Genomic DNA, 23,397 nt, shown 5'->3' with positions numbered 1-23,397 from the left:
GCTCCTCAAAAAAGATTGTTCTGGTCCTTTAATAAAAGTAAAACTTTTTGTGAGAAATTTGTAGTTTTATCTCCTATTCTTTTAATTCGAAAGGAAGCCGTAATGATTGTATCCTTATTCTACCATTTCCCTTTAATAAGAATCACCATTTATGAAACTTTTGACTTTATACGAAAACTGCTTAGCTCACACTTTAGTTTAATCCTCATACTAATATTGCCAGGTGAGAATTAAAATACGCCAAAGTTAAGCAAACTAAGCCTTTTGGTTGTGGTTGGAACCATATCAGTCAGTCTAAACTTGTTGTATGACACCCATTAATGAATGGCAAAATTAGGCTTCTATTTCAATCTTGTTTTGCTTCAGTACAGTGAATTTTAATCATTATACTAACAAATGGTCAAATATGCAAAACATAATAATAAAGCATGAGTAATAATGTCAGTTGTTATTATTGTAGATGTTTGTAGTAAGTAGTATTAAATGTAAATACTGAAGCATACTAAGCTTTGTGCTGTGGTACAAACCTGTAATCCCAACTACTTGGAAGGCTGAGGCAGGAGGATCTCACAGGTTCAAGGCCAGTCCCAGCAGTTTGGGAGAACTATCTCAAATTTAAAAGGGAAAAGGGTATAACTCAGTAGTAGATCCTCTCCTGGGTTCAATCATAATACCAAACCAAAAAAAAAAGTATGTCTGTTAAAACTTGCATTAAGTTTAAATATTATATTTATACTATACACAAAATTTAATAATTTTACTTTTCTGGGTTTTATGGAAAATAAGATTAAAATACTGATGAACAGGTTCATCAGTACTATTTTTTAAAAAATCTTCATCTCATTTTCACAAAATTGCCATATTTGATCATTCTGTTGAAAGTAACAGTCTTAAAATAATTTTTATTCGAGTTCTGCTTACTGCTTGATTACATTAAAAATTTTGATATGTTGCTCATTATGGATCTTTTGCATTCATTTATTTTGATTTTTTTTTTTTAAATATTGTCTCAAAATATTATTTGTTTTGATTACTAATGGTTTTGGGGTACCTCCTTAATTTCGTACCCAAAAGCAAAGCAAGCATCTCACTTCTCATCCTGATCCTGTTAAGAAGCATTTATGTAGCACAGTGGTTCTTAACTGGGTAATGGGGAGCAGAGTGGATGTGTCCCATTTGAGAACTTTTAGCTCTATCTGGAGACCTTTTCGTTTTCACAGTGAATGAGGAGGGGCTTTGGGAATGGGTTTTCTACTTCCTTTAGTGAGTGGAATTTTCTGCTGCCAAACAGGCCAAAATGCAAATAGCCCCACAACAAAGTATTATTTCAGCATGTCAGTAGTGCCCAGTAATTGAGAAATTCTGATCTAAGCAATATGATATTTTGTATTTGTCCTATTTCATGAATAGAAAGTGAGCCACGAGATGCTGGAACTGACCAACGTAGCTCTGGCATTATTCGCCTTCATACAATAAAGCAAATAATAGATCAGGTAAGTTATTAAAAATTGCTATATTTCATTATAAGCTGTAATGGTTTGTTTTTAAGTGGGGATATTTGATGAATTTGAAAGTAGAAGGTAGTTTTCCTAAGATTATTACTGACATACCATAAGAGAAGCCCCCACTGAAAGGCATTTAATAATGATTGCCTTCAAGGGAATAGTATTATTATAGACACCAAAAAATGATTTTTTGTTACTGCAAAAAAGTATATGATGTTTGGATGTAATTAACAGACTCTTTATATTACATCAGTTCAATTCAAGGTGACCTTAACTTACACAATAAGGGAATGTCAGGAACATTTAATTGTTGCATTTATTTGCTCTCTAACTGAGCACAAATAAATATTGTTGGTTTTCCATTTGTGGGAGGCTAAGTCCTAAAAATATGGTGGTTTAAAGGTTTGGTTTGGTTTTAAAAAGCTAGAAATTGTTTTGAATTAACTTTTGATTACAAAGTTTTTAATATGTACTCCTGACACATTCTAGAACACAAATGATTGTTAGAATTGAAAGGTAGTATAGGATGTGGTGTTTTCTGAAGAGGAAGATTTTTAATTAACAGTGTCTTGTCTCTTTCTGTCTCCAGGACAAACATGCTTTATTAGATGTAACACCAAATGCAGTTGATCGTCTTAATTATGCCCAGTGGTACCCAATTGTTGTATTCCTTAACCCTGACTCTAAACAAGGTGTGAAAACAATGAGAATGAGATTGTGTCCAGAATCTCGGAAAAGTGCCAGGAAATTATATGAACGATCTCATAAGCTTCGTAAAAACAACCACCATCTTTTTACAAGTGAGTATATTAAGGCTGCATTTTAGATTAAAATGTCCCAGCAATAATAGGTTAAAGTGTCATGTCTTTCACATACAAAAACTTATATGATGACCTTTACTTGGAAAGCTTCCCATTATATTAACAGCTGAAAGAAAATGTGTATAATGCCAAAATAGAAATTTTAAATGTTTGTATCCTTTACTACCATCATTTCAATAATGATTTTAAGAAGAATTGACTGAATTTTTCTAACTTTGGGCAGTGTTTTAACATAAAACTACATTGTTAAATTTATTTTCAGCTACAATAAACTTAAATTCTATGAATGATGGTTGGTATGGTGCACTGAAAGAAGCAATTCAGCAACAACAAAACCAGCTGGTATGGGTTTCTGAAGGAAAGGTAAGAAATTTCTTAATACTCTTTTAACCCATTTGATAAGTTAGGTAGATACCTTTAAGTTACCATTGTTTTTTTATGGATCAAGATCTTAGAATAATTTTAGAAAAGTTAGCTTTCATGCATTTATCGTTTGTTTGTAGAGATTATAACTACTGTTTTTAATAGTTAGAGATTCTTAAATTTCCTTCCCTAATGGACTACCACTCCTGTGGGATTCTCCCTTAAAAGAATTCTCAGATAATGGAAAACATTTATGACTCTGCCTCTTTCTGACTGAGGAAAGACAACTTTTAACCTGGCTTCATTTTCTTCCTCTGAAAATGAGAGGACTTGGATGACCTAAATGAATGTTTCCTGAAGTCCTGTCCTTGGTGCACACGGGTCAGGACTTGTTCTAAAGGCAAGCAGTGGGTGGGAAATATCACCAGCCCTTATCTCTTCGAGTGTCATGGTAGCCACTAGTGTATTAAAGGTTCCAAAAAGTCTTGTAAATTAAAAAAAAAAAAGCCTACTTAAAAATATTTCCTTACATTTTTACCTTGGGATTTTTTTTTCTTCTACTCAGCACCTGCCAACATTCATTCTTACAACATACTGGGGAATATTGAACAAAGCAATAGATCTTTTCTAGCTCTGAATTTTGCTTTTTATATACACCCAAATGGCCAGCTTTAAAATAACTACTTTCCTTTTTTGATAGGAAAGTTCTGTTTATTTTTTTTGGAGAGTTGTTTTCTAAAGTATACTGTTGAAAGAAGCTTTGTTTTTGATGTCTGTTACCTTCAGATCAGTGCAATATTAAAAAGTTTTGGTGGTTAGGGAACTTTGAGAATATCTCTGGTTTTTTGTTTTGCTTTTTGTATTTCCTTGTTGGTTTGTTTTTGTTGTGTTTTGCCCCTGCATGACCCCTTCTTTCCTCTGCCTGGCTGTTGGTACAAGTGCTCTGGCAGTGCATGCTGCATGCATAGGACCATGTATCCCTTATTTAGGAACATGTGGCCTCTGCAAGAAGAAATGTTAAATGTTTATATCTAGAGGTAGTGTCACTGTTCTCACCTGTAGAAACGTGTTAGAACCATGAATTTTCTCATGTACCGGTTTGGGGGATGGACCATTCAAATGAGATCATAAGACCACTCTGAATAACTTACATGTTAGCTGGGACACTTGATAGGAAAAACACAGTGGAAAAAATCCAATACACCACTTTACATCAACACACTATTTCCAATTTTTATTTTCATTGCATTTGGTAAAATGGGATTGTAGTCTTCATATTAACCTTCTGTAACTACGTGATTCTGTTAGTATTCTTTGTCAGGTAGATAGCTTGCAGGTTAACAGCTTTCACTAGTGAACCCTTGGAATAAGTCTTTAAATCTCTTCCCCAAATGCACAAAGTAAACATGATTACCTGAGATTTTTTTAAGTCACATTCTTAATTTTCTATAATTTCTCTTTGTGATATTATGTACCTTCTTTCTTTGCTTGGTTTTAAAATAAAGGTCTTTTATATGAAAAAATGTAGGTAGTTTATAATTATTAGGATAGATCAGTGCATTTCCTAAGTCACAAAAAGTTCAAATCAAGTTTGATTTCTCTTCCTGTCCCCTTCTATTGGATTGTATCTTAATAGATACATTCCTTACCCTTAGTAAAATAAAACCACTTTGTTGCACGTTGACATTCTCCTGAACTAACTACTTTGACTTAATTGCTAGGAAGAGTTCTTTTTGGCAAGATCTGACACACTCTTGTACGTTCTTTACTCAATCAAGAAAAGTCATCCTGAGGCTTTCTTATTGTGTAGATGTACCAGTTCCTGGTTCCAAACAACCCAAGGTTGTTGCTTACTTCTGCATTTCAAACAAGGTGCAGAAGCTAGACGAATTGTTGAGTTTTAAGTGAGTCTTCCCCAGGCCTTAAATATTTCCTGACACGTTAAAGATTAGTAGCAAGAATTCTCTTTTGCAGCAGCCATTATAGCATTCAGAAAGCAGTGGGACTTCAGTCAGATATTCTGCTCTAACAGGGCATATCCCTGGATTCTCTCTTTTCCCAGCCTAGCATGTGCTTTGATGAAAGCGAGAGCCAGTGGGAGGCATGACATGCCCTGGTCTTTATTATCAGAAAGGCAGTGTTCAGGGTCAGGCTCCTACAGAGCCAAGCATAAGACTTAAAGGAAAGTTCCTTTCAGGCAGCTCAACTCCAAAGACAGTGTTATCTGGCATAGCAAACTTGGAGAGCCAACCCAGCCTGCTAGTAAATAGCAATACGTCTTCCTGGACAAGAGTTTCATGATTATCATTCAGTCCATGATAAAATGGAAGAAGTATTTTCTATCTTCTGGGCCCTTTTTCAGACCCTTTGACTCTCATGCCTAACCAGGAACAGTATCTATGCAAGATCCTCAGGGACTGTTCTATTTAATCCATGTACTAGTCTCAAATTACTGTGTAGTGACAGCCTGATACTTGGAACTCCATAGTTCCCTTTCCCTCACATACTTTTCTCTTTCTTATCTACTTAGAAGCTAGTCAGTGTATACCATTAGAAACAAATTCAGCTCTTAAATTACTTGAAAAACAGAAACATAACTGCATTTCTACTTCTCCATCCATTGGATACTACTTCTGTGAAAAATAAATAAAAATGTCTTCTTGATTGAATGGGCAACCACCATGTAGGTGATGATTTTCTGTTATGTTTCATAAAAGCTTTTAGGGTCAAATACCAACTTTTAAAAAGTTGCTTTCTAATATAAATGTATTATCTCTTAACGCAACTTGAGCTGTGGGTTTATTTTCATAGTTATTCTCACGTTCATTGTTCTGTCAGTATGTCCTTGTTTGTATGAGCTTGGTTTGGTAGCATTCTCTCTCTTCACCTTACTTTGGTCTAAAAATCTAGTGAGTAGGTTTTATGAACGTGAGTAGTGTCAGTTCCTTCATTGTCCTCTGGGGCTGAGCCCTGGAATCCAGTTTTGTCCTGACTGATCAACCAATATTTCATTCATCCAAGGCCTTCAGATCTCAAGGGATGCTATGTGTGTCTGCATGTGTGCTTGTACAATCTTCTTGACCTTTTGTGACCAGAAATTTCAAGAAATAGATATGATTTCTCCAAAGAAAAGTATCCTTTTCAATCTCCCTTGTAAAATAAAGGCCATCTCTTAAAGAACTACTGAATAAAATTTTTAATTTACTTTTATTTGACCCAGGCGGATGGTGCTACAAGTGATGACCTTGATTTGCATGATGATCGTCTGTCCTACCTGTCAGCCCCAGGTAGTGAATACTCAATGTATAGCACGGACAGTAGACACACTTCTGACTATGAAGATACAGATACAGAAGGCGGGGCCTACACTGATCAAGAACTAGATGAAACTCTTAATGATGAGGTTGGGACTCCACCGGAGTCTGCCATTACACGGTCCTCTGAGCCTGTAAGAGAGGACTCCTCTGGAATGCATCATGAAAACCAAACATATCCTCCTTACTCACCACAAGCTCAGCCACAACCTATTCATAGAATAGACTCCCCTGGATTTAAGACAGCCTCTCAACAGGTAAGCAGCAAGCATTCAACGTTTTATAGTTAGAAGTGCATTATTAAATTTTAGAATGTGGTGATTGAGTTCAAAAGGTATATTTTGTCCTTTCTCTAGATTACAACTTAATCTTTAACTCAATTTGAGAGTACCAAGGACAATTCTAAATTTTGTGTGTTAATCTTACACAGCCAATGTTCTGAACTTTTCAAAAGAATTTAGTACATGAGGTCATAGTTTAACAGTGTTACTCAGCACACTTAAAATATATGTCTGCCAATCACTATAAATTGAAGTGGGAAGTTAGCAATAAACATAAACACTATATTTAAAATATTTTAAACACTTCACAGAAAGCAGAAGCCTCATCTCCAGTCCCTTACCTTTCGCCTGAAACAAACCCAGCATCATCAACCTCTGCAGTTAATCATAATGTAAATTTAACTAATGTCAAACTGGAGGAGCCCACCCCAGCTCCTTCCACCTCTTACTCACCACAAGCTGATTCTTTAAGAACACCAAGTACAGAGGCAGCTCACATAATGCTAAGAGACCAAGAGCCATCATTGTCGTCGCATGTAGATCCAACAAAGGTACCTGTGCTGCAGTGTTGCACTAATTTGTTGCTCTCCATCAATCTAGCACATGATCATTTTTGCTTTGCCCTTTAAGTTTTCCTTTTGCTTTTTTTACTGTGGGCTTATACACTCTGGTGCTTTCAAATTGGTACAAATCATTTCAGTTTTGTAGTTTGCATGGCTTCTGGTGGTATACTGATTATTTGAGAAAAGGCCTTTTAAAGATTTGCTCTTAATATTTTTTTTTCATTTTTGGTTTTTAGTATTTTCCAGAATTTCTTAATATGTAGTTGAGACGTATCCAAGCATTTCTAAGTTCATATAAATCATGGTGTCCATAAATTTTCCTGATTTTCAGTGTCAGAATCAAGTGGAATCAGTAGTTGAGTGCATTAATTTTCTACTAAATTTAATAATTATCTTTAACTCACTTTTCATTTAATACATGCTAAAACCTAAAAGTCCCTACCCGCACTATAAACTTCGAGCTTTCACTTAAACTAGCTTTTTTTTTTTTTTTTACTAATTTGTCTATCTTGGTAATAAATGGTAAACATACCATTTTCATGTATTAAAATCATAGTTTAATATTCAATCATAGTTTAATAAAAATATACTAGAATAAAAACAAAACTTTGTCCTTAAATGTGAAATTTTTGTACAGGTATATAGAAAGGATCCATATCCTGAGGAAATGATGAGACAGAATCATGTTTTGAAACAACCAACTGTTGGTCACACAGGCCAGAGGCCAGACAAAGAGCCAAACATGACCTATGAAGCTCAAGTTCCCTATGTGGAAAAACAAGCCAGCAGAGATCTTGAGCAGCCCACATACAGATACGACTCCTCAAGCTATACAGACCAGTTTTCTCGAAACTATGACCATCGCCTACGATATGAGGATCGAATTCCTGCATATGAAGAACAATGGTCATATTATGATGACAAACAGTCCTACCAGCCTCGACCTTCTTTTGATAATCAGCACCCTCGAGACCTTGACTCCAGACAGCATCCTGAAGAGTCCTCAGAACGAGGGTATTTTCCACGTTTTGAAGAGCCAGCCCCTCTGTCCTATGACAGTAGACCACGATATGAACAGCCACCTAGAACCTCCTCCCTACGACATGAAGAACAACCAGCTCCTGGATATGACATGCATAACAGATACAGACCAGAAGCACAGCCCTATCCTTCAGCTGGTCCTAAGTCTTCTGATCCCAAGCAGTATTTTGATCAGTACCCACGAAGTTATGAGCAAGTACCATCACAAGGATTTACCTCCAAAGCAGGCCATTATGAGCCTCTCCATGGTGCTGCAGTTGTTCCTCCTCTAATACCTTCATCTCAACATAAACCAGAAGTTCTGCCTTCAACTACTAAACCACTGCCTCCTCCCCCAAATCTTACTGAAGAAGAGGAAGACCCAGCAATGAAACCACAATCTGTGCTCACCAGAGTTAAAATGTTTGAAAACAAAAGATCTGCATCATTGGAGAACAAAAAGGATACGAATGACACTGCCAACTTTAAGGTAAACGTGTTTCTGTATGCCTTGAATGCATAGGCACAGAGAGTGCATAGCAGTTTAGAATGCTTCTTAGCTGTGCCCTCCCTCCTAAAGGAACCCTGCTTGGTAACGATCTTGTTTGTTTTTGCAGCCTCCAGAAGTAGCATCTAAACCTCCAAGTGCTTCCATTACTGGTCCTAAAGCCACTTCTCAGAATCAATTCAGTGAACATGACAAAACTCTTTACAGGTGGGTGCACTTTGTGGCGTTTATACATAGAACTGACCAGGAATTTACTCTTAATTAGTGAGAAAGTCTTCTGTGTTAGCAGAGGAGAGTTGTAAAAAAGAGAGGATTTCTTCTTAAATAAAAACTGCCTACTCTCCTAATCAGAATACTGATCCTAAGGAAGGAGCAGATAATGTGTACCTTCAAGAAATAAATCTTTTGAAAAGAGATTTTTTTTTCAGCAAATGGTTAATAAAAAATTTAAAGCCCTAATTATGTTATGTTTGGCAATTTCAGATTGGTTTAAGTCACTACAAGTAATCATTTAGTGAGCATGCATAATGTTCTTGCCATTGTGCTAATAATTATATCAGCACAATGAGGCCACACTATTGTTTTCTGCATTTTAAAGAGAGGTGCTAAGGCAGGGCTCTGTGACATGCCCCTGTAATCCCTGACACTCAGGAAGCTGAGGCAGGAGGATTGCAAGTTTCTTCCTCAGTCTCCCTAATTGCTGATATTACAGGTGTGCACTACCACATATGGCTTCAAATATCCATTTTTGACTGTACAGATTCCAAAAATCACAGTAGTCAGTCTAAAAAGTTGTTTTATTCATTGCCAGGATCCCAGAACCTCAAAAACCTCAACAGAAACCACCTGAAGATATTGTCCGATCAAATCATTATGATCCGGAGGAAGATGAAGAATACTATCGAAAACAGCTCTCATACTTTGACCGAAGAAGTTTTGAGAACAAACCTTCTGCACACATTCCTGCCAGCCATCTCTCAGAGCCTGCAAAATCAGTTCATTCTCAGAATCAACCAAATTTTTCTGGTTATTCTTCTAAGTAAGTAATTTCACCTAAGACAACTTTTTAAACTAGATGAAATATAAAGGTTCAATTGTGTAAAACACAATTATTAACATGAAGTTCAATATATTTTTTTAAGAAAGTAGTTTCACATAATACATGGTTTTCTTAGACTTAGGAGTTCCTTATTATACATATGTTCTAGTGCTAAATGTGTGTTCTTAATCTCTGATATCAGATTTATATATATATATATTTTACTTTAGAAAACATGCTAAAATCAAGAGTTTTTGAGGAAGGAGAGTAAACTGTAAAGATCCTGATTTTTAGGTAAAATCTGTTTTTTTTTTTTGTTTTGTTTTTTTTTAAATACATTCACTGATGATTCTTTTTCTTACTTTTTAAATATGAAAATAGAGCTATGAAGGGAACACTGGAGGGAAATACTAGATTGTTTGTTCTGGTTTTATTTATCCAAGCAAGAAAAAAACTTGTCTTTTTCATTGTTGAAGCTTGAGGGGACTACAGATTTCTGGTCCAGTTTTATAGACAAGGAAACCAAGGTTAAATGAAGTGAAATGATAGAGCAGAGCTGGGACTGATCCCCAAGTTTCTTCACTTTGGGTGCTGTACTACTAGGCTGTGTCCCCAGACACTTTTTTTTATAGACTTTTTTTTCCCTATCTGTTCCCTCCTGGTATGTTTGTGTCTCCTGCTGGTATTTTTTTTTTCTTTTTTTTTTTTTTTTTCTGGTTGCAGCCTAATTCATAGGGTCTGGTGCAGAGAGTTGGGTATAAAGCCTCATGGGCACCAGTGGGTTCATATCCTCAAACCAGCTGCTGGGAAGTATTTGAGCTCAGGGAAGACCTGTGACCTCTGTCTGATTATGTCAGGCTCACACACATCATTTCCTTCTGATGAACTTAACATCAGCTGATGAGAGGCATTATAACCAAAAGGTCCCTTTACAACAGCACCTGCATGATTGTTTGAATAACTGGGACTATAGTGTGTAGCGTAAAGAAGTTGACACATCAGAAGTCATCAGCCATTTCAGTTTTGTGTCAAAGATGAAAAGCACCTAGATTTTTATTTACCCAAATGTTTGGGGTAGTATCAACCCATGTTTCATTTGTCATTTACTATTGACTGAAAATTCTTTTAGAATATACTTTTAAACCTCAAACATTAAAAACCAATTTTAATTGTCTTCGTACATTATTTGAAGTGAAGACTTTCTTTTTCCAACTATTTAAATCTTTATGCATGTAGAAGAAAACAGTTTATGAGAAATACAGATGCATACTGAGTGCTATAGTGGGGATTGATGTAAGACATTATCATACATTCCCCCAGCACAAACTATACAGGTGCCCAGTAACATTTAGATAGAGTATTAAGACTCATATGAGCTCACCTTTGGCAAGGTAGAAGGATATATCCTACAGTAATTATTTTTACATACACCATGAGACTCATATCATTCCGTTCCTGTCAGAAAAGGGCCCAGCAATGTAGTTTAATTATTTTATTTATCCTTTTGCATGTTTGATGAACAGATATGACCTTAAAAGACTACATTTAGCTGTAAGAAGTAAGTAAAAGTTTTGCTAGGGAATTAAATGAAAAACACTCTCCCACACCACTATACCACCACCAGTATTAGGGATTGAACCCAGGGGTGCTGTACTACTAAACTATGTCCCCAGACACTTTTTTAATAGACAGTTTTGCTGTGTTCCCATGGCTGGCCTGGAACTTGGTGATCATTCTGCCTCAACCTTCCTAGTAGCTGGGTTGTAATGTGTGCTACCATGCCCAGTTGAAAGGCATACTTGATTTTGGATTATTTTGGCTTTCTAGAAAGACTTAATAGCTTATTTGTGATATGTAACTTTCAGACAGAGTCTAGAATACTGCCTGATATACAGTAGAGGGTTGGTAATTATTTGTCAAGTGAATGAAGTTCAACATAGGACACAAAGTAGTAGGTGCATCAGCCACCCAACTTTTCCTTAACACAGCTCTGGGGGAAGAATCAGTGTTTGCTGCTGGTCAAGGATATATTTATTGCCTTTGAAAGAAAAATAACATCTGTTTTGCTTTTCAGAGAACTAAGTGTAGGACTGGTGATGTATCTCAGTGGTAGAGCACTTGCCTAGCATGTAGGAGGCCCTGGGTTCAATACCCAGTACCACAAAAACTTAAGTGTATTAGAGATTGATGGCAAATTGTTTTTGTATCATATGAACATTAAATGAGAGACTGTAGAAGTAAGCATGGAAGCTTTGGATCCACCCATCACAGGGCTTAGCTTGCCACTTGAGATTAATGAAATCTTACTAGAATGTATAATGTATGTGTGTTAATCATAGTCGTGATTCGAAGGTATGCATGTTTCCTTTTACTGATTTATTATTACCCTGCTAGGGAACTAGTATAGCTGTCACGTTATCACTTTTTCATGTGTCTGTACTTGGAGAATTTCTTCTGACCAGGCCTTTTCTTTTTTCGAACATTTCACTCTTACATATTCAGAATCTACTGATTATCCCTGGTTACTGGTTCTTCATTTGGTTCTTTTATCCGTGTGTGTGTGTGTGTGTGTGTGTGTGTGCGCGTGCATGTGTGTGTGTGGTGTAGTACTGGGAATGGAACCAAGGGCCTATCACATGCTAGGCAAGTGCTCTACTATTGAGCTTCATCCCCAACTTGGTTCATTTCTTTGCTCACCATTAGCAACTGCAGCAGAAGGTGAAGGAGAGTGGCGCTCAAAAACATTAATTGCTTTTCACTGGCAACCCTAACTAATTAAAATATGTGGAGGGTAGGCAGGCAGGGTACAGGTTACTGTATATTAATATATTGGTAATTTCCTAAATGACAGTGATAATTTTCTTTTATGAACCAAATTATGCTGACATTGACATGGTGGATGTTGGTTAATATTTTGACATGACATTTGAGTTCCATTTGCTGCAAATTTACTTAGTTAGATTGACCATTTTCTTTCATGTTTTCTATTGCGCTTGCTTTGCCATCACCTAGATTTCTTGGCTCTTACACTAGCTATGACTACTTGAAAAGGAACGTCAAGTGGTAAGACTGGCATTAATGTGAGGTTGTTACTTGAGGTGTCCCTCACTGTGTCACTGGCATTATGTGCACTTCCAGATCTTAGTGGCATCTCCAAATGTTTAGTCTAAATGCATGAAAGTTCAAAATGACAGCATAGTTTTAAAGCTAATCATAAGGCTAGCTATCTTCACAAAAGTCTTCTATTAAAATAAGTATGTATTTGAAATGTATATGTTATTGTTTGTGCACATAAAGCCAGTGCAGCTTTGGCACTCTGCAGTAAGGTTTAGATGACAATGTTGCAATTATGGGTCTATTTAGAAGTTTTGTTTGAATTTTGTGTGTTATATATTAACAATTGGCAATCTGAAACAAATAAAATATGTATAACAATTTGACTTAAATGAGCTTCACAAAATAAAGTAATATCTGCTGCTTTAGCAGTCAGTAACAACAACAAAATTATCTGGTCAATCAAGGGGAGATTTTAAAGTAAGAGACGTTCAGTTTTTTGGTGTTCCTGGAACACAGCTATGCCCATTCATTGACTTATTGTCTGTGGCTGCTAAAATGTCAAAGCTGAATAGTTGTTACAGAGGCCATATCCCCAAAAAGCCAAAAACTTGTTTGGCACCTCAGTGAGTAAATTTGCCAATCTCTGGTGTCTGGCATCATCATTTATGATGATGTAAGTATACCGGACTCCAAGACTTTAAAACCTTAAGATATAAAATCGGAAGTGAGTCTATAAAGGACTCAGAAATGGGTCTAAGGAAGACTTGTATCAAGGTGTATTTTATAAAATACTTGTAAGACTTCCTTAAACCTACCAACCATTATTGTTTTGTAAGTGCTGCAATTATTAAAAATTATACCCAAAACTTAATCCACCTTTTGGTTGCTATTTTCTTGATGTTTTACTAATATTATTAAGTATCTGTGCTGTCTTGACATTTCTCGTGCTGATGAATTGTTGAATTTGTTTGTATATTTTGATAGAATAACTATCCATACTCATGAGAAAAAAATTGTGAAATTTTTGGATTTTTTTTTTTTCTCCCTAGTTTACGGATATTTGGAAGAATGAGAACTTGTTTTGTAAATGAGTCCATATTCAGGGGTTGGTATTTTCTTTCTTTCTTTTTTTTTTTTTTTCCTAATAGGGGAAAACCAGAAGCTGATGCTGTGGATAGATCATTTGGTGAGAAACGCTATGACCCAATCCAGGCCACCCCTCCTCCTCCTCCATTGCCCTCACAGTACACCCAGCCAGCTCAGCCTGTCACCAGCTCTTCTCTTCACATACATTCTAAGGGATCACATGGTGAAGGTAGGAAGTTCACAAGTTGACATTATTATTATAATATAGTGATAACTTATAAAATTAAATTCTTGTATTCTCTAAGCTAAGTGGTTTATATGTTAAAAAATAATCTTTGGGCTAGGATCAGTGAACATTAAGGATTTTCTTAAAAGTATATCTTCTGTTTTTATGACTGTGACCATTATATTGGACAAGTGTTTTAGCTTAACAGATCTTAATCTTGTTGCAACATAGCTTAATTTTATGCTAGTCTTCAAATCTTCTGGAAGAAGATTTACCAGTGTGTCTAAATTTTTATACTTTTGAAGAATGGTTTCTAAAAATTGTTATGTTCCATTTTTACACGTAGACATAGAAAACCATAAAATGTTATCTCTAGCACCTTGTCTTTTTAATTTCTTGGTAAAATTCTCAACGAGGCAGATAACATATATCCAATGTATTCATTCAAATAGCTATGTAATCTTATACCTTAGGAATATAGCAAATGTATTTATCCATTCTCCTGTTGACAGACATTTTGCTAGTGCCAACAAACTTCTTTGTTATTTACATAGGAATCAAATTTCAGGTTATGTAAGTCTTCAACCAACAAATTTTATGTAGTTCTAAATTGATACTACTTTGAGATTTTTCTCCACACACTATCACATCTGCAGATAAAGACAGTTTTAATTCTTATTTTCACATCTTTTATGCCTTTTCTTTCTTTTCTTGCTTTATTGCACCAGCCAGGACCTCCTGAAATGTGAAATGTTGAATAGAAATGCTTAAAGCAGACATCTTTCGCAGGTTCGCCCATCTTAACCTATTATGTCCCAGGGTCCTACATGTAGGACACCTATAAAAATTTAAATTGAGCAACAGTTATATTCGTTGCTCGGTTTAAATTTTTATCGGTGTCCTATATATGGGATGCCAAGACATAATGGATTTAAGGAGAAAAGATTTAATGTAACCCTTATGATGTTACTGTAGGTTTTTTGTAGCTGTCCTTTATCATGGTTAGGAAGTTTCCTCTAGTCCTAGATTGCTGAAAGCATTTTCTCAAATGCTTTTTCTCATGTATTAAGATGGTCAAATGATTTTTCTCCTTCATTCACTTAATGTGGTAAATTATATTACTATATTCATGAGGAATTTGGATTAATAATTTTCTTGTAATGTTCTTGTCTGATTTGGGTATCAAAGCTGTGCTGATTTAATAAAAGAAACATTATTTTTACATTTCCATATTCTGTTTATCGAAGAGTGTGTAAAGCATTGGTACTATTTTATCCTTAATTTCACATAATTCAGTTGGTATTTTTTTTACACTGCCCCCAGCAATACAATTCCTGTTGTTCTACATCTTCATCAATAGTTGGCATTATTGAACTTCTCAGTTTTACCATTCCAATGGATGTGAAGTGGTATTTAATGGTTTATTTTGGGGTTTGCTTTACATTTTCCTAATAGGTCAAGTATCTTACTGTACAGTTAATGGGCACTCTAGTTGCCACTTTCATTTTTTGCCCATTTTTCTGTTTCGTTGAGGGTGGTGGTGTTTTTTTTTTAAACAAATGTATAGGTATTCTTTCTAGGTTTTAGATGTTAGTACTTTATTAGGTGTATACTTTGTAAATATCTTCTAATATGTGGCTCTTTTCTTTAACTTTGGTCATGGTGAGCTATTCATTACTGAAATTTTTAATGAATCAAATTTGTCATTCTGTTTCTAATTTGTGGTGGATATTGGAAGAGGGTTGCTCAGACACTAGTCTCTGGAGGTCAGGACCCTTACAGCATGACCCTGAATTCAAGGCAACAGAGTACACTAATAGCTCTGAGTGTACTACCCAGACCTGGGCTTCTACTCCAGCACAAGGACAAGCTGAGCTAGACAAGACATCAGAGGGCTACTAAAACTTTTTTCAGGAAATTTTAAAAAATGTTTTCATGTTTGTTTTTCAGGTAATTCAGTATCACTGGATTTTCAGAATTCTTTAGTGTCCAAACCAGACCCACCTCCATCTCAAAGTAAGCCAACAACTTTCAGACCACCAAACCGAGAAGAGACTGCTCAGACTACTTTCTATCCCCAGAAAAATTTTTCAGATAAAGCTCCAGTTAACGGAGCTGAGCAGACTCAGAAAATGATCACTCCAGCATACAATCGATTCACACCAAAACCATATACAAGTTCTGCCCGACCATTTGAACGCAAGTTTGAAAGTCCAAAATTCAATCACAATCTTCTGCCAAGTGAAACTGTACATAAACCTGACTTGTCTTCAAAAGCTCCCACTTCTCCAAAAACTCTTATGAAAGGACACAGTTCAGCACAGCCTCCTGAGTTTGACAGTGGAGTTGAAACTTTCTCCATCCATGCAGATAAGCCTAAATATCAAATAAATAATATCAGCACAGTGCCTAAAGCTATTCCTGTGAGGTAAGATTCTTATTTGCCTTTGTGTAAACATTAGCCCTTTGATTTATTTTATGTTAAGTTCAGTATAGTTTATGTGATTTTGGACTTGAAATGATAATTGTAATTCTACGTATAAACTAAACAATGTCCTTGTTTTGAATATCATTCTGTATCTCTGGGAGGTATCAGATGTTAATAACATTAAAAAGCTAATAATCATGTATGATTGGTAGGTATTGTCATTTATCCATTTGTGACAGAAAACAGTTTGCCCAGGGTCACATAGCTAGGGCAAGGTAAACCCGATTCAGCCCCTGGTCATTTGACCTAAAAGCCCATACTCTTAGCTGACCATGGTTTCCTGTAACCTCCTAACTTCTACTGGTGAGGTATATTTGAAGAATATCTTAGAAAAATGAGTACCTGTATTACTCATCTTCTATTTGTTCATCATGGATACTGAAAAATAGAGATGTAATAACCCCAAAAACTGCAATTATGAAACAACAGTTACTAATAAGATGGTTGAGCAAATGAGACAAAGTGAACCTACCTAGAATCTCACTCAGATGCATTCTGTTTTCTCATTAGTGACTGACCAGACCCATCTGGCCACATATCAGATCAGATCAGTCTCCTAAGTCCAGTTATGTTTTCAAACTCACAGGTTGTCAGGGATGGGCCACAGGGGACTCCTACTTTTAGGGACTATATGGTATTACCACCTTAGGCAGTGGGCTCTGCTAATCTTGCAATTGTGCCATAAGATTCCATCCCTCACACTCCAGTCATGCTGGAATGAAGCTGCAGCTGCCCTTTATCTGCTTCTAAGTTATTGGTCCATTTTTCTGCCCACCTTAAGTTCAGGATTAAAACTTTACTTCAGAAAGTCTTGATAAACTCCATTTTTTAAGTAGTCATTAATACCACATCTTTTTTTTACCTTTGATATTCTTCTGTACTAAGTTAACCTAGTTTCTCTTTCATGGATCTTTGGGATGTACCCATACCAGGGACTTTACTTTCGTAACCTTGGAAGCCTTGGCTTTGATAGTGTGGTTGTTTGGTCGGGGAATGCTCAGGAAGGGCCATGCATCTGCACACTTTAAAATCCTAGAGAGACTTTATCAAATCTAAGATGTTCTCAGCTGTAAACACCATAGTTACATGTATGACTAAGAAGATTAAAGAAAATGCTACCAATTAAATTGTGACTAACCATCAATTTTAAAAAGTAATACGTTGATGGGTATTGAAATGTCCTTCTTTTATTAAAAGCCAAGATATCAGATTTTATACACTCATATTGCATAGTCAGTAATGATGCTAATTCAACTAGCTATCAGAAATACAATTGATTTCTCTAAGAAAAAATATGCTTAATTATCTCTCTAGGTAAAATCTTTGACTAAAAACTTATCTTGTTAAAGTAACTTCTTGATCGTATGTAGAAATAAAATGAAACCACCTATTAAATAGTTAATAAAGGGAAAACTCCTGTGTGTTATTAGGAATTTACTTATTAGCTATTTCTGAACTCTCAGTCCTTCAGCTATGGAAGAAGATGAAGATGAAGATGGTCATACTGTGGTTGCCACAGCCCGAGGCATATTTAACAGCAACGGTGGGGTGTTGAGTTCCATAGAAACTGGTGTTAGTATAATTATTCCACAAGGAGCCATTCCCGAAGGAATTGAGCAAGAAATCTATTTCAAGGTCTGCCGAGACAATAGCATCCTCCCACCTTTAGATAAAGAGAAAGGTAAATGTTATTTAGGTAAATGTTATTTATATTTCTGCTTAGTTCTAGTAACTTTAAAGTTGCCCTGTGGGATAAAAGCTAGCAGCTTCTCTGTTCACTCTGGGCCAACCACAGCATGTTCCTTCCAACAGGGAGGACCTCTCAAATGAGCTCTGTGAAAGGGAGCAGCATCATGGACATGTGGTGGGTCGTCCATAGTGGAACCACAGTGACCTTCCACAATGCATTCTTTACTTTCATGATGAAATCCAAAGTGTTGGCAGGTGATAGGCCACTAGATGTCCCTCACACATGGCTGCCAGGCAGTCTTGGCTGACCTAACCAAATTTGTCTTTGAACCATTCTACCCTTTCATCTGTGGAGATGGATTAAGGAGCCCCACTCAGAAAGGCTTTGCCATGCCTGTCACCTGATTACAGATGCTGTTGAGGCAGGGCTGTCTTACTCATCACTCCAGAAGCTAGCACTAGTAAACACTCAGTAGAATAAATGAAATATTTTTAGAAGACATCAGAGTGTATCTGCGCTTCCTAAGGAACTAGGAATGCTGCTGTTTTCACAATCTTCCTGGACTTATCAGAGTGAAATTATGATGAGCTGTATTATGTCTTTTAACAGTACTTTACTTCTCTGACTACACTGACCTTAGCTTGCTTACTTATATTTTGCCAGAATACTGAAATCTGATTCTACATGCTAATTTTGGGATAGCTTGTCTTAAAAACCAATAGGACTGATTATGTTGGTCTTGCATGAATTTCTTAAACTAAGTCTATAACAGACTTGAGAAATGGAAGATAAAAGTGACATTTGTGGAAAGTACATTTGAATATGCTGTGCAGTGTAGACCTATATGGTTGAATGTGGTAGCTAATAGCTACAGTGGATATTTGGCACTTGAAATGTAGCTATCTTGAATTGAAAGGTGTTAGAAATGTAAAATACTAATTTCAAAGTGTTAGTGTATTGATTACATTTTGGAATAATGATGTTTCAGTTTTATTGAGTTAGATAAAATATTAAAATTGGTGTGACTTGTTTCTTTTTACTTTCTAATTTGGCTGTGAGAAAATTTTGAATTAAATTTGTGGCTTCTGTTATGGGTCAGTAGTGCTATAGAAAACTAATCCCATTTGGCTCTATAGTATATAGTTAGAAGTGGGGTGAGGAGAAAACTATGTGTCTAGAAGAAAGATCCTCATTTCACCTCTTGCCTGTCCTTTTCCCTAACTCCAGGTGAAACTCTGCTGAGTCCCTTAGTGATGTGTGGGCCCCATGGCCTCAAGTTCCTGAAGCCTGTGGAACTGCGCTTACCACACTGTGCGTCTATGACTCCTGACGGTTGGTCTTTTGCTCTAAAATCATCCGACTCTTCGTCGGGTATGCTGTCTTCACTCTGTCCTCTGGGGGCTTTGGGTACTGTCATTGATTAAAACTAGGCTAATCATGCTCCCATGCTGTATGTTAGCAGATCTTTACCTCTGTTCCTGTGGCCTTGTAGGCATCATCAGTGTCAACAAATTTTTATCATTTTACTGAAATGATTTGGTCCCTTCATGTAATTATTTCTATTTTTGGTTACTATTTTTAATTTTTTTTTTAATCTAAAAAACATGTATACCAGAGAAACTTAAAAGAGAAAAGATCTTCCACTGTGATCATACTTGGCCATGGTTTTTCAGTGTAAAACTCTAAAAGTTCTATTTTTTAAACGACTTTTTGCTCTTAAGATCATAATTTCAAAGTTTCTCTTGCATTTTCACATTTTCTCACTTCCTTAAGTGATTTAAGTCAGTTACCAGTTGGAACTGTCTTTATTATTGGAACATCACTCTATGAGAATCTAGTATAGAGAAATAAGAATTTAAAGTTTTGCTTCTGAATTTTTGATAAATTAGTAGATTTATCAAATAGAGGTTGTGGAATAAAGATTATAGTAGGAGCATATTTTAAAGTAACCCAACAACAAAAAAAAATTGTATATAAGTAGCATTTTTCCTCATTTATAAATACTCCATCTTTTAGAAAAAAATAAATAACTTTTAACATGCCAGGTATTAAATCTATTTCTTCAAGGACTCCATTAAACATTTTATTAGCCTAGGTTGAAACTGCATTTAAAATGTATATTCCAAAAGCCAGATAGTATACCATGAGATCTGATTTTGCTCTAAACCAAATTAGAATGGGATCTTTAAGATAATTACTTGCTTTTTAAATGATCTTTTTCCAGATACTATATTAAGGATTAATGATTTCCACATTTGTTATATCCAATATTTTATGTGATAAAACATAAGTTGTGTTAGATTACTTATTCTGTTAAGTTTGAGTATGTTTACCCAGAAGATAAATATAACTGTATGAATCCTAAATGGCTTTAGAATGTGTTGCTGCTATAAATATTCCCTCAAGAAGTCACTATAGATTTTAACTACTAACATAATCCTAACAAAAACTCAAGACTAAAGATGAGATGTTTTTGTTTATGTCTAGAGTTGTTATAATTCTCTGATCACCTGAACAGTTTGCTCTTTCCAGTAATACACAAGCCCATCTGTATCTGAAGTTAAATCACTGTTTAGAAAGCACTGATCCTATCATAAGATGTTACTGACTCTAAATACTACTTAGGTAGTATGGCTTACTATAGAAAACATGCCCAACTGGTACCCTTGACATTTGGGCCAAATAATCTTTTGTTGTGGGGGCTGTTCTGTCTGCTACCAGATACTTGGTGGCTCTTCTGGACTCTCCCCCCACTATATTCCAGTTGTGTCAAGCAAAAAAAAAAAAAAGTCTTCAGACATTGTCCCTTGGACACAGAACCAGTTACTTCTGGTTGAAAGTTATTGCTGTAAGGGAAACAAAAGTCAGTGGTTTTGACTGTCATCTTGGATGCCACAGAGACATACAGATGTTTTGGCCTTCTTTACATTTAATACCTGTTGTCCAGAGATTCTTAATGCTAGCTTCATATCTTAAAACACCAAGAGCTTATTAAAAGCTCAAAAGCTCACTACCTGCCTTAGACCTACACAGACAGTGAGTTTTTAAAGGTCCACAAATGATTTTGTTGCACAACAAGAATTGGGTGGGGTGGTCTTGCTGGTTTTTATTTTGATTTGATTTTGTAAGGCAGAAAGGTTCTTTAGGAGATAGATTCTGCAGGAGTTTAATTTCTTGGTCTATGAACAAACATAACAGATGTCTTCTCACATGGATGATCATATAATTATTTTCCAAACTTTTAAAAGTGAAAGACGTTTTTAATAATTATGTAGACTCAGGGGCAAACTGGATCTGTCCTAGGCACATAACTTCATTCATTATTTGAAAAGGCCAGTTAACTTAACGGTAAAAGTTATTTGAAACAGCTTTCAAATTATTTGTTGCCAGCAACACTGCATTAACATGTAGCACTTAAGAGTTTTAATATATATACAATATGCTAAAGATATAGAAGAAAGTTATATCAAATATAAATGTATTTATTTTTGCCCATAATTGTGAAGTGTTATGGATAACAGTTTAGTTAACTATAAATAACATTTATTTCTCTTTATCTCATAGGTGAGCCTAAAACCTGGCAAAACAAGTGTCTTCCTGGAGATCCAAATTATCTTGTTGGAGCAAACTGTGTTTCTGTCCTGATTGACCATTTTTAATTCTTAAAATATAGGAATTTGATTAAATAATGTGAAACCGGGTTGAACTTACTAAATTTAAATGGAACCACTCTATCAAGTATTATACTTTTCTTAGAATTGATACTACAATTTGTTAGTATTAAGCATTTGTTGGAACTTATGAAGATTAGTGAGCATGCTCCTGAACCATGGTCTAAAACCATGCTACAGACTGCATGTTTATGATTGAAGAACTGTTGGTATTGGCTAGAGGTTCAAAGATATTTTGTTTTGTAATGATTTTTGTACTTTTTTACATTCACTGCTTAACTTCACATACTGATTTCCGTTAAAATACCAGCCAGTAAATGGGGGTGCATTTCAGTTCTGTTCTTTCCAAAGTACACTGTTTGAAACTTTATTATGGCCCTGGCCTAGCATACACATTTTATTTTATTATGCATGAGGTAATATGCACACATTTTTTAAATGCACCTGGAATATATAACCAGTGTAGTGGATTTAACAGAAATGTACAGCAGGGGAATTTATAACTTTGGGGAGGGGGGAGGGTCAAATAAAGACAATTACTTATTGTATATGAAAACACATTTTTCTTAGGGAGGACACCAAAGCATGTGAGACTGGTTCCATGGCCTCTTTGGATCTATAAATTAACCATATCACCACAGAAATACTAACCAGCAGGAATGCCTTACCCTCATGTTTTTAATTCTTAGATTGTTCTTGCTATGTATTACTGAGTTTTTATGGCTTTTGTGCACATCTACATACTGTATCATGGAAAAGATTGAGTAAATTGTGAATTTGGTGGTTTCAGAAATGTGTAATCACCTAGCAGAAAATAATGGTGTATGGTATGATTTAGAAATTTCCTTTTTCTCTTTTTCTTCCTCTTTCTTTTTTTTTTTTTTGACAAGGGGCAGTGGTTTTCTGTTCTTTTGGCATTTGAAACTTTGATGTTTTAAGGATGCTTGTACATAAATGCGTGCATACCACTTTTGTTCTTGGTTTGTAAATTAACTTTTATAAACTTTACCTTTTTTATACATAAACAAAACGGAATTTCTAAGAAAGGCTACCTTTGTATTCTCTCCTGTACCTCTTGAGCCTTGAACTTTGACCTCTGCAGCAATAAAGCAGCATTTCTATGACACATACAAGGTCATTTTTTTAAGAAAAAGAATGCACAGAGTTGTTACATTTTTAAGTGCTGCATTTAAAAGACAGTTACTCAGAATTCTCTAGTTTGATTAAATTCTTGCAAAGTATCCCTACTGTAATTTGTGATACAATGCTGTGCCCTAAAGTGTATTTTTTTACTAATAGACAATTTATTATGGCACATCAGCACGATTTTTGTTTAGATAATACACCACTACATTCTGTTAATCAATCATTAGGTGTGACTGAATTTCTTTTGCGGTTATTAAAAATCTCAAATTTCTAAATCTGCAGAATAAAACTTTTTAAAGTAATGTTCTGGTTTGGTTTGTTTGCCCACATTTAGTTTCATGAAACTTTATAATCCTACTCTTAAATCCTGTACACATTAATCCTCTTCATACAGGTCACTCGCTGCTGCCTCAGATCTGGTGCTGCACATTCAGAGTCTGTTCCCTGTGGCCAGTGTGTACTGTGGGGTGGGCATTGCTGGTCAGAAGGGCTTCAGGTCAAAGCCAGTGAGTAGGAAAAAGAAGCAGGCAGACTGTCTCTTCAGAGCACTATGAGCATGTATGTATATGTGTGTGTGTATGTTCACTAGGACCAATTTGCATATGGTTTGTTCCCCAGA

At 35.7% G+C, this 23,397-nt stretch overlaps 1 protein-coding gene across 12 annotated transcripts in view; it reads left to right on the top strand.

Moving 5' to 3' along the window:
- The window catches only part of Tjp1 (tight junction protein 1), a 227,924-nt gene extending 204,844 nt beyond the window's left edge, over window positions 1–23,080 (top strand). For 3 of the 12 annotated variants that reach the window (XM_058576730.1, XM_058576754.1, XM_058576756.1), the window contains 14 exons: window positions 1,411–1,493; window positions 2,095–2,305; window positions 2,589–2,689; window positions 5,910–6,260; window positions 6,596–6,835; window positions 7,485–8,357; window positions 8,485–8,582; window positions 9,187–9,414; window positions 12,427–12,477; window positions 13,620–13,786; window positions 15,734–16,211; window positions 17,735–17,952; window positions 19,189–19,332; window positions 21,526–23,080. In XM_058576730.1, the coding sequence (XP_058432713.1) occupies window positions 1,411–1,493; window positions 2,095–2,305; window positions 2,589–2,689; window positions 5,910–6,260; window positions 6,596–6,835; window positions 7,485–8,357; window positions 8,485–8,582; window positions 9,187–9,414; window positions 12,427–12,477; window positions 13,620–13,786; window positions 15,734–16,211; window positions 17,735–17,952; window positions 19,189–19,332; window positions 21,526–21,620 (3,338 nt within the window). In that variant the 3' untranslated portion in view covers window positions 21,621–23,080. The remainder of the gene's footprint in view (window positions 1–1,410; window positions 1,494–2,094; window positions 2,306–2,588; window positions 2,690–5,909; window positions 6,261–6,595; window positions 6,836–7,484; window positions 8,358–8,484; window positions 8,583–9,186; window positions 9,415–12,426; window positions 12,478–13,619; window positions 13,787–15,733; window positions 16,212–17,734; window positions 17,953–19,188; window positions 19,333–21,525) is intronic. The other 9 variants (XM_058576741.1, XM_058576732.1, XM_058576753.1 and 6 more) reach the window with 9 other exon arrangements.
- Window positions 23,081–23,397: the final 317 nt, after the last annotated feature.

The sequence above is a fragment of the Marmota monax genome, unplaced genomic scaffold (assembly GCF_021218885.2).
Source record: "Marmota monax isolate L192 unplaced genomic scaffold, Marmota_monax_Labrador192_F-V1.1 WCK01_AAM20220418_F8-fsc00005, whole genome shotgun sequence".
Lineage (NCBI taxonomy): Eukaryota > Metazoa > Chordata > Mammalia > Rodentia > Sciuridae > Marmota > Marmota monax.
The sequence above is the reverse complement of the archived record's forward strand: the minus strand, read 5'-3'. Positions and strand labels throughout refer to the sequence as shown.